The sequence below is a fragment of the Falco biarmicus genome, chromosome 14 (assembly GCF_023638135.1).
Source record: "Falco biarmicus isolate bFalBia1 chromosome 14, bFalBia1.pri, whole genome shotgun sequence".
In the NCBI taxonomy this organism is placed as follows: Eukaryota; Metazoa; Chordata; class Aves; order Falconiformes; family Falconidae; genus Falco; species Falco biarmicus.
Genome location: NC_079301.1, coordinates 11275298 through 11286093, shown reverse-complemented (window position 1 = coordinate 11286093; position 10796 = coordinate 11275298). Strand labels below are relative to the sequence as shown.

The 10796-nt window shown below is 47.7% G+C and overlaps 1 protein-coding gene across 9 annotated transcripts; it reads right to left on the bottom strand.

Annotated features, from left to right (window-relative positions):
* Window positions 1-73: 73 nt before the first annotated feature.
* On the bottom strand, window positions 74-10673 carry LOC130158672 (cx9C motif-containing protein 4-like). 9 transcript variants are annotated; one of them, XR_008825439.1, is made up of 7 exons: window positions 10526-10614; window positions 9977-10151; window positions 6663-7666; window positions 6391-6561; window positions 6186-6237; window positions 4917-4984; window positions 1423-1529 (listed from the first exon to the last, which is right to left on the bottom strand). XR_008825439.1 is itself a non-coding variant. In XM_056359537.1 (6 exons), the coding sequence occupies exons 3-5, from the start codon at window positions 6768-6770 to the stop codon at window positions 6190-6192; spliced, it is 327 nt and encodes a 108-aa protein (XP_056215512.1). In that variant the 5' UTR covers window positions 6771-7621; window positions 9977-10151; window positions 10526-10614; the 3' UTR covers window positions 1423-1529; window positions 6186-6189. The 9 variants fall into 9 exon arrangements, 3 of the variants coding, with proteins under 3 accessions (XP_056215513.1, XP_056215512.1, XP_056215511.1); XR_008825438.1 differs by having other exon boundaries at window positions 6663-7621; XR_008825440.1 differs by having other exon boundaries at window positions 6663-7621; window positions 10096-10151; window positions 10526-10600.
* Between the last annotated feature and the right edge of the window lie 123 nt (window positions 10674-10796).

Here is a 10796-nt window from a genome sequence, read left to right as displayed (position 1 = left end):
ACTGAATGGCAGCCAAGCTGCCCAGCTTGCAGCTATGTTGTATTCTCAATAAACAACCAAACTGAGACTACAATTTGTTCCAGTCATTTATTTTGTATCATGGTATTTCAGAGCAGTGAATACAGATGGTTTGCTCTTCTAGGCTTCAATACACTCAACTATTGTGCCTAGACTACAGTGGTCTGTTTATAGAAGCTGTATTTCATAAGTTGTACTTGATCACAGCACAAAAGTCCTTTACGGCTAGATCTAATGACAGAGTTAGGAGCCTAGTGGGTTTGAAGTCTGATACTTGGGTGCCTGGACTCCTGCTACAGGGGACAGAGAGACTTAGGCAGCTCTGAAGGGTGATGCAGGAACCTGTCTACCAAGCTCTTCCTACAGGTCACAGGAAATTCTGCTGCATGAGTGAGAGCTTCTGAAAAGCCATCTCTCCCTGGGGTCCAGACACAGCCGGCTTGTGAGTGAATCTGGAATGCCACGTTGAAAGCAAGTGCTACAACTGCTTGTTCAGTAAGCAGCACCTAAATCAGTTCCTTGGATCTAGCCCAGGGCTTTGTGACAGGCCTCTGGGTACCAGCAGGATGGACTACGCTGGGTTCATAACATATTGCTTAAAGGTGTTCAATTATACATAAATTTATAAATTTTGTATCAACAGTCAGATCTTTCAAATGAATATTGCTTTTTTAAAAAACATCCTATTCCTGTAGTAATCCCTGAAATAATGTTCCTGTAACATCTTTGTCATGCAAATAGCAGCGTGTAGGCAATTCAAATACAAAGTAACCAAAAGACTGTCCAGTGGGAAAGTGAGGCACTTAGGCAAAGTGACTTGTAGTCACTCATGATCTATGCAAGACCTAGGAACAACCCCCAGACCTGATTCCCATTCTTGAGCTTGAACCACTGGACAGGCAAATGTTGTCTGGAACTACTGCACAATGGCAGCAATACCTTTGCTGTGTCAAGATGGGCTTGTTTCATGTGTCACGCTTAAATTCACTCACTCTTCTGAGCTCATTTCCTGTACCTCTTGCTCCAGAAGCCAGAAAAACTTGGTTCCAGTTCTCCGTTTTGAGAGCAAGGATGGATTAGAGTAAGGTAAGCATTCTAAAAACATCAAGTTGACTTTTCACAGACACAGTTGCAATGCAAAGACAAAGTACATGATATTTTGGTACTGAAAATAGTCTGTAACCAGGCCATCTGTTGGTACTGCATTATACTTTTTGGTGTGCCGGATGGTGTGTTCTAGGAGCAATCTGGCTTTCCTGAAAGTCTAAGAAAGGCTTGAAAAAACACACACGAGCTCTGCAGGTGAGTCTGTGCTCCGGCACCTGCTGGAGCTGCATTGTGTTACTGAGGTGGTTGGGGAATTCCTTCTGAAGTCGCCTTAAACTTTTCTCTCTCCCTTTCTTCTTTCTCAAACCCTGAACAACAGATGGATCTGCCCTTGGGGTACCAGGCACAGCACTTCCGCATTTCCTGAAGCATGGCTTCACACTTAGACTCCATGTAGTTGTTCACTGGAAAACAAAAAGGAGACACCAAGTCTGCAGAGGGGAACAGGTTTTGTCCCCGTAGGTGACACATCCAGCCCAGCCCTTCAGCTGCTGGGCAGCGTGTATCTCTGAAAAGCAAGAGCTGCTTACAAGCATTTCATCGCTTTCTCTGCTCTACAAAAATCTTTCTTTAGTTTCAGCTACCTAAAGCCATGCAAAGGCAGCTTTGCTCTTGTGGACGGGAGCGTCTTTAGTCGCCCAGTTTTGTAGCCATCACACCTCACTACAGTAAGAACGAGGCTTCCCTTGTTGCTGCCCTTCAGTTCTTTCTTTAGCCTGTGTGTTTTTAAGCTGGATCTTGTCATCCATGGTCTTCAACCCATCTGCTGTGTCACTGTAAGGTTTACAGCTGGGTGTAAATGGAAGAGCATCCAAAGAGGACTTGGTATAAACAGGGACACGTGCACCCTTCAGCATTGTGGTTTGTAAACGGAGGGGGTGAGGAGCATGACTGCCCACCTCCTACCTGAGGCCTGTTGTGGGCAAGCTGTACCTTTGCAGCCTGACTGAAGCAGGCAGCCCGCTAGCAGGAGTGCCTGAATCTGACTGCACAGAGCCAGTGACGTAACCACCTTCCACACAAAGGCCCCAGCCCTAGTGCAGGAGGTCCTTTAGCCACACAACTGTTATTTGACCTCCTCTCACTTTCCTTCCTGGGCTTCTCCTCCTGGACACTGCCAGAGCTGGGACATGGGGCTAAACAAGCTCCTAGTCCAACCTGGGATGACTGGACTTGTGTCATCTTCTGTCAGCTTGTGACAGCTACATCCACCTCTGTACTTTCTCCGTATTGCCTTTGCTTCAGGCTCGGAGAGATTTCACTCCACCACCAGGTTCAGGCGCTGCAGGACACTGGTGATTTGTCCAGCATCCTTTCTGCCCTAGCGCTTTGCTAGCTGCCACTATCAGCTGAGGTGGCAAAGCCCACTGTGCTTTACAGGTGCTGGCCACCAGGCTCTCAGAGAGAAGCCCTGTGAGCAGACTGAGCCTGTGGCTTGAATTAATAACTACCTGCCTGTCTGCGTAGAAGCACAGGGTGTGCAGAGCTACTTGCTCTGCTTTGGATGAGCTACACAACCACTACACAGCTCCACTCACACCCCCACCCCCCCCACCTGCTAAAGCAACAGCAACCCAATGTGAGCCAAACAGCACCCACTGGAGAGCTGGAAAGCAGCAGTGAATGCCCTCCAGTTAAAGAGTAAGCCAGCCCGCTCTAATCACTGGGCTATGAATTCCTTGACTGGATTGGTGAGTGACCTGTAACGCAAGCACAGAGATAACCCCTGAGAAAAAGGTTATGGTGATGTTACTGCTTTGTGCAAAGTGGCAGCCTAGGAGGCATGGCAGGCCCTTGGAGAGGAGAACTAGTCTCTCTGTGCCATAACCTGCAGATGATGGGTGCTCCAAGGCTCTCCTAACTGTTCCTCTGTCTGTGCAGGTTGCTTTCTAAAACTATGGCTACATACAGGCACACCCGGCTATCTGTCGGGGATGCATTCCTGAAAAGCACAATGGTTAGTCATGCAATGGATAGCAAAACACAAAAGAGCTTTACAGGGGGCATTCAGTCTCACAGAGGAAGCAGGCAAGATCTTTTGGAACAATGACCCACTCCAAACCCAGCCTTTTAAAAGGCAGCGTCTCCCAAAGGTCCTGCCTTCCGCCCTCCGTCCTCCGCATTGTGTGCACTGACGCTGCCCATTTGTCAGGCTCCGTATACATCCTCTATTGCACTAATTCTTACAGGGAAAAATTGCTTTGCTGTCAATTCCGCTGCTTCATCTGTGCAACTTGGACAACTGCACAGCACAATCACACATGACCAACAGCAGCACTCCGAAACGGTAGCTAGAGAAGCAGCGGGCAGTGGAGTTTGCATGTAGCAGTCAAAGGGCTTCTTTGCTAACATATAACCATTCAGATCAAAGCTGTACGCAAGTAAAACACTTGGAATAACCTCCATGAATGTTATAAAAAGAACATTTCACAGATGGGACCAAAACAAGGTCAAACGTTAGCTTTTAAGTGCAGTTACTACAGGGAGAGAAAGCAGCCCTTCATGGGAGAATGCTCCAAACCATGGAGACAGTAAAAGGTATTTTCTAGGCAAACGGGGACATGTAGAAAGGGTTGTTTGAGCCTTTGCTTTGAGCTGAACACAGCTTCCAAAAAACAATCCTGGGAAAGACAGACATCTACCAATAACTGACTACTACTTTTCCCTACTTTTTTCCAGATGGTTTTCCTCCTATGCTCCTTCCCAGCCATCAAGGTTGTGTTACCTGCACAGATTGTAATTACTACATTTGCTGCAGCTTGCAGAGCCACCCCTCTCCTTTCCCGGCAGGACCTCCTCCTCCCTTCCTGATATATTTCAGTTAACCTGCTTGTAGTCTGCAAATAAATTAATGCAGAAATGAGTTGCTGTGGAACTGGCCTGGCTAATTTCAGCTGTGGCATCACTAGTCTCCTGCCTCACTGTTCCTGGACTAACACCATGGGTTATTCTCAAGTGAAGCTCAGAGCATGCTGGCTATGGGTTCCTCCAGGTGAATTAGGAAGAACTTTCCATATGGCTGAGCTGCCTTGGCACAGAGGAGTGTTTTACATTATGCATTCCACAAGGCAAATCCTTTTCCAAGAACCAAGTGGAATTTTTTTAAAGTATTAGTCCTCTGCCAGTAGCAAGCCTGCTCTCCCCAACTCAGGCTCCCAAAACGCATTATCACAGAATCTCCCTCATCCCTATAAATGTTTAGCTAGGCGAATAAAAAACCAGCTGTTAAAGGTCTCCAGAGGGAGACCCTTTCATACCTTGAGGCCAGATCACATATACCCAACCCATTCCTGACAGGCATGCCTGACCTGCTCTTAAAATACTCCTGGGGCTAGAAGCGCTGCAGTCTTCTCATACAATTCACCCACTTCCCTCACTACCCACTCTGCAAGAGAGCTCATTACAATGTCTAGCTCTTCCTGCCTACAGCCGAGTCCAAAGACTACACTACCCACTCTGTAAGAGAGCTTGTTACAAAGTCTAGCTCTCCCCGCCTACACCGGAGTCCCAAGACTACACATGGGATCTCACTACCAGCATGGAGAACACGAAAATAAGCACAACATTACTGCTACAAACACTCCGTTTTGTACTAATGGTGTCTCGTTATTTACAGTCAAGCACAACGGAATTCTGTTTAAACCAGACATTATAATTTAGTTTGCTTTTCAACCAGGTGATGCCAATGTGCTTGCTTTCTTCCTTCTCAAGGTGAAAGAACAGGGTTAAGTTAAAAGAATTAAATTCCACCAAAAATCAAGACACCAAAAAGACAAAATGACACTTGGTACCTTGCAAGCATTTCTGTATTTCACAGGCTTGTTTCTGGCAGGGATCCTTCTGGGACATGTTCAGAGAACTAAAATGATAGGAAAAAGTTACTGTAGAAACAACGTGCTTTTCAGGGGGTGGGGGGCAAGACACTGTCATAAAAGCCAAGGCTTTAAAGAGCTCCCAATATCCCTCTCAGTCACAGACAGTTCAGAAAACATCTATTGCTGCTTGCAGATGCTGGCCAACACACACAAGAATTCTGTGTCTGGCTAAAGGATGCTCATATGGACAATGCATACAGCAAGTTTTATGTTTCTAAGCTTGCAGGCCTTTTTCTTTGATCAATATGCTTCCTTTCCACTCAGATGCACAAAGATTCCAACAAAGAATCAAATCAACATGGATGACTAATTTTAGCTGTTCTGTGCTTCTAGACCTTATACTAAAACGTGTGTAAAACTCCTCTCTGTGAGCTCTACATAACCAAGGATTTGGTGTTAGTCATATAACTGCAGCTGGAAGAGGCATTTAAAAAAACAACTAAACAATTTAGTTATGTATGTCCCATAAAGACAACAGGAGGCGCTTTTTTTTTTTTTTTTTTTTTTGTTGTTGTTGTTGTTCTAGGAGAAAGCCTCTTGGAAACTCCCTCCCACTCTGCAAAAAACTGACTGGAGGACAGCTCCATCTTGTTGAAATCCCTAGACACTCAATTTGACTCTCTGCAGCTGTGAGACCTGTAACTGTGATCTTCTATGAGCTCAGAAGACAAGCAAAAACTGGTAGTACTAGCAGTTGGATGGGAGACCTCTACAGGAAAGCACCGCTGTTAGAGAAAGCGGTGGTGGGCCTTTGGCTTCCTCTGAGCCACAGTTCAGCTCCTGCCCCTGCCCAGGGCTAGGGAGGGTGCTGCCTTTCATATTTCTGATAATTCACCAGCCCACCACACTTTTCACTATCGCTAGGGCAGTATTTCCAGCATCCTGGCCAAACTCCACTTGGAGCAATTACATTCTGCCTACCTAGAACTCCCCCTGATGTTTCACATGGACACAATACTCCTCTTCACTGCCTGTCCTAAGCTCTTGTGTGATGTTGCTGTGTGTTGTTTAACTGCTTCCACCTCAGAGGTGGCTGCATTTCAGTGGAGAGAGAATCATTTATTGTACAAAATATACAACGACATCTTCCTAGAGCCACTGCTCCTGAAAGACAAAAATTCATATTAAAGAATGACTGGGAATAAACAGAGCACAGTACAAAGCAGGGGTAATGTCTACACATACCAGATTAATCACCAGGCACGAGTTTAAGCAGCAGTTCTTCAACACCACCAAGCTGTAAGCGACAAGGAAAAGTTCAATACGTCTACAGTTACTGCGGCTGAGCTAATGGACTTCAACAAAATAACAGTCCTTTGCCGTCCCTCAAGGATCTCAAATGACTTCACAAACAGGCATGACTATGGTCTATTGTTGCCACCATCCTTACCATGAGATGGTGCTCTATCTCCCAAACGCGAGAGTTACTATCCCTGTACTGCTCACCCTGGGACAGCTGCCACATATGAGGCAGCCGGGATGGGGGGAGCTGGCTGGGTCGCAGCGCCTCACCCAGGGGAACCTGAACTCTTTGGATCCGAGCCCTCAGCATACCTTCCTCCTGGGGGAAAGTAACAAAAAGAGCAGGCAGTTACTGGCAATTCAGTAGAGGCACCTGCAACAGCAAAGCTACAATCACTGGGAAGCTCAAAGGACACTTGCCTCTTCCGCAGCCACAAGCCACGTTTTGCGGTGCTCATCGCAGTAAACACCTACGCGTCGCACCCACAGCCGGACAGGAGGAGCGCCTGCGTGCCCTCCTTCTGCCATTCCCTCAGTCACTTCAGGATGGTCCCGTTAGGTGGACGGCATCAACTCGCAGGATGCATGCATGGTCTCTTTAGCTCTGAATACATTCACGTAGAAAGCTCCCAGACCTCAAAGGCACCTCTGGGTGGCGTGTGACTTACGGTATGAGATGCTATGTGCTGAAATGTCCCTAAAAGTCAGCTTGGAACACTAAGGTGGTGCCTAAGTGAACAGAAATCTCATGACAAGTTGTGCACTGGGACATGCGTGCTGTATGGCGTTTGTAAGGCATTCTGGGGCAAAAGGTGCTATTGGTGCAAAGTTAAACCCTGTGAATATTGGCTTTGCTTATTCCACTAACAGTCCTATTAACAGTCTTTGTGTAAAATCGGGGCGGGGGGGGCAGGGGTGGGTGGGGGGAAGAGAAAGAAAACAGTGATTTACACAGGAGTTCCGTGGCTAATGATGGTCTAAATCCCAAAAGCAAAACTTGTGACAAGAGGTGAAATTAGCTTAACAAGAACGAAGATCACTCTGGAGACAAAGCATGAAACTCCGTATGCACGACTCTCATATTTGGAACTTGCGGAGCTGTCATTGTGAAGGGTCCTTCGTCTCATCTCTCAAGAAGATGGCAGCATTGTCCATTCACACACAAGCTTCTTGTGAATAGCTCTCGTGACTTTGCGTAGTTCAGCTTTTAGATGGTTACAGAGAGCCACCAATACCAGCAGGGGCAAAGGAATTTTGGACATTGAGATGGTTCTTCCTACCGGACTTTTTGTTTAACAGCAAGTTTATCTGTATACCAGTTAGATCAAGCTGAGCCATTAGCAAATGAAGGCCAGGGGGAATGATTCTCTCTTTGAACCCTAGAAGAGGTAATCAAAATGGTACAGACAGTCTTCATTCTTTATCTAGGTTTAAAGTAGAACAGAATTAAGCTGTAATACATATAACACCCTCCTGCTATGAAGCAGATGCAATATCCCTATCCCAGTGAAACACAGTGGTCTTCTGAAAACTTGTAAAGTTATAAGGCATATTTCAGACAGGAGCAAGAAAATCTGGATACAAACTAAAGCAGGGAAAGTTGGGGAGAAAAAAAATATTGTTATACATCGGGGTACATCTATAACAGGAAATACACTTCCATGTTTCCTTCTATATTTTACATCAGTGTTTGTCAACCTTTTTGAAAACAGAACACCAACCGCAGATCAGTCTGAACAGCACTGTCACAGTATTTTAATTTCTAACAAAGAAAACTTTTTTCCTTGTATTATTTCCTTTTCTCTTATTCTATTTGTTTCCTTGCTCGATGTGTGGGAAGGTTTATGTGCATTATAAAAAGCACCACTGTTCTGAAGACCATCCTGTGATGTGGTACAGCCATTCCAAGCAATGCCCCAGCAGCTGGATCACTGGCATTTAGAGGAATGTGTCAGCAAACAGACAAGCCTCACAAGGCCTTCAAGAGCAAGCTATAAGGATTAAAGGGACATTTCTGTAAGTCCCTTTCATTCTCCTTTACCCTGAGTCACTTTACAAATCTAAGCGCATGTGGGGAAATCACTTTGCCCAACAGTGAAATGCAGCAGTCACCACTGCTCATTTTCAGTCAGCTGAATGTAATCACCAAGGTTGGAATTCGGCCAGGATACTCTCCTACTCTGCAGTAAACTGCCAAAAGCTCCATCATGACCAAAAATGCTCAAGAATTTGCTTTTATTCCATTCAAACTGGAATTTCTACAGCTCATCCCCAGATCCAGAAAATTCAAGACTGACTTCAGTACTGGAAAAATACCACTCAGTAAGTGAACACTACTTCCTACAGCAGGTAAACTCTCCTGGAAGGTCTCCTATCCAAACACTAACCTGGTTCAGTCTTGCTGAACTACAGGTAGGAGGACTAAAGCACAACATGTACGTTTGTGTTTATTGTGTATGGACATGGTAGTAATGATAGATACAGGACCGACAGAACAAGGTCTCATGCAGAGAACACCGTGCAGAATGGGCAGCAGTTAACATGTGTTTTCACCCTTTGCCCCGCTAATTTGTTTTAAACTTCCTCTGAACTCCATAGTTCCGAGTTCAGTTGCCAAAGTTCAAAGGCCCGCTCTTTTCAACAGTCTCTAAGACTGTTACAAAGGTGCCCAGTTAGCATCACAAATAAAATCTTGAGGTCAGACAAAACCATCAGTTGGGTTTGAAGTAAGACAGGTCTGATCTTTAGTACTCAAAACATACAAAAGAAACAGGAGATTTGAAACAGCATGCGCTTAGACATTTGCACTTGAAACTTTAAAAAGAGAAAAACATATACAATTCCTATTTTTGCAGATTTTATCAGAAAACAATAAAAAAAGTCTGGAGAAAGGCATGGGTGAAAGGAGAAGTAAACTTACTTATATTTAAAGCAAGTTGTAAGACCTGTTTCTTATATCGCTTGCTTCATAATCTATTAAAAAACCCACCACATCAACAAAAAAACAATCAGCTCAAATGTGCAGGATTGTAGCGTCATGCTTTGACGCAGATTTTCATGTTCCCATCAACATAATTGCAGAAGTCTGAGCTGTTTAAGTTATTGATTTGGGGAGATTTAAAGCCCAGTCCCCATGGACAGGAACAAGGTTTGCAGGTATTCTGTCCATCTCAGCATCGGGCCTTATAAGTTTAATGCTGTTCTGGGACCTGGGTGGATTTCTGAGCCATACAGTATAAGAATAAATGTGAAAATGGCCAGGAGGAGGACTGCATCTTGTGGTGAAGACAATTTATTTGCTTTTAAATTGGGTACATTAAAATATTTTACAAAAACAACGAAAGAAATTGCTCCAGCTGCTGCTTGGACCATCCCCAGAGCCGGAGCTCAGCATGCTGAACAAACTCCACCCTTCATTACCTTCTATTTTAAAAGGGGACTGGGTCAGATTGTTAGAAGAGTTCAGCTGCCATTTAGGCACCAAGGGAAAAAAAGTGCTCCTGAGGCTCAGTGAACCGGGCACAGTGTTGTGCTAACACGGCTACGCAGCTTCTGGACCAAGGCTGGCCAGTCTGGCCTTGCGGTGAGCGCGCGCAGCTGCCCGCACACCCCTGTGCACGCAGCCTTCTGGGAGCTAAAAGGGAGCTGAGCTTTCCTGAAAAACCCAGTCTGCATCTTGCAACAAGCCAGGGATCAGATGAGGTGTCTGCTGCTGTAAGAGCATGTTGACTCACTCTAAAGCTTCTTCTTGGGGGTTTGGACTCTACTCTGCTCGGAGCACTGGCCCCAGGCAAGCACCTCCGGGACTCCACTCTCCGCTCCGCCCGACCTACTGAGGGATAACGATGCTCACCGACCAGCCGGGGCTGTCCCGCAGCGTGGGGAGGGAAGGTCTACCTGGGGTACCATCTACAGAAACGGGAAGACAAAAACAGATGCACAGCGTGAGGGGAGCTCCGGGGAAGGAGGGGAGGACAGGGAACGGGTTGCGGGAGCCGCGCCTGGCGAAGGGGCCGGCCGAGGAGGGGGCGGGGGTGCGGTGCGGAGAAGGGGAGCGGGAGGGCGGGCCGGGGAGGTGCAGGCCAGCCGCGGCGGGGAGGAGGCGGGGAGGGCCGGGGAGGGCCGGCCGCCGCGGCGGGGAGAGGGCACAGAGCGTCTCCGTAGCAACCGCCTCCCACCCGGCCGGGCCTGCGGGGCTCGGCGGCCGCCCCTCGGCGTAGGCGGCACCGGGCGGGACGGGAGGCGCTGGGACGGGCCCCGCGGACCGCCCGCCCGTGACCTACCTGCAGCCCTGCGCCAGGTGACAGCCAGCGCCGTGTGCACCGCGCAAAGCCTTCCCACCCTCCCCTCTGACCCCGCGGCCTCCCCCGGCTGCTCGCAGGCCCCAATGGCCGACGCGCAGCGGAGCCCCGCCCCCACCGGGGCGGAGCGGGCCGCACCGCCGCGTCTCGTCCCGTCCCGACCCGTCCTGTCCCGTCCCACTCCACTCCGCCGCCCGCCCCGCCCCGCCGCAGCCCGGCCCGGCCCGCCCCGCCGCGGGCAGAGGCCGCAGCG

What these genes read in the sequence shown, in the direction of transcription:
- LOC130158672 (XM_056359537.1), bottom strand. Translation starts at nt 6,770, where the DNA reads ATGGCAGAAGGAGGGCACGCAGGCGCTCCTCCTGTCCGGCTGTGGGTG. An exon ending in GGCTTGTGGCTGCGGAAGAG is followed by an intron (nt 6,562 to 6,662) that starts GCAAGTGTCCTT and finishes ACTTTCCCCCAG; the next exon opens with GAGGAAGGTATGCTGAGGGC. An exon ending in AGATAGAGCACCATCTCATG is followed by an intron (nt 6,238 to 6,390) that starts GTAAGGATGGTG and finishes TGTCGCTTACAG; the next exon opens with CTTGGTGGTGTTGAAGAACT.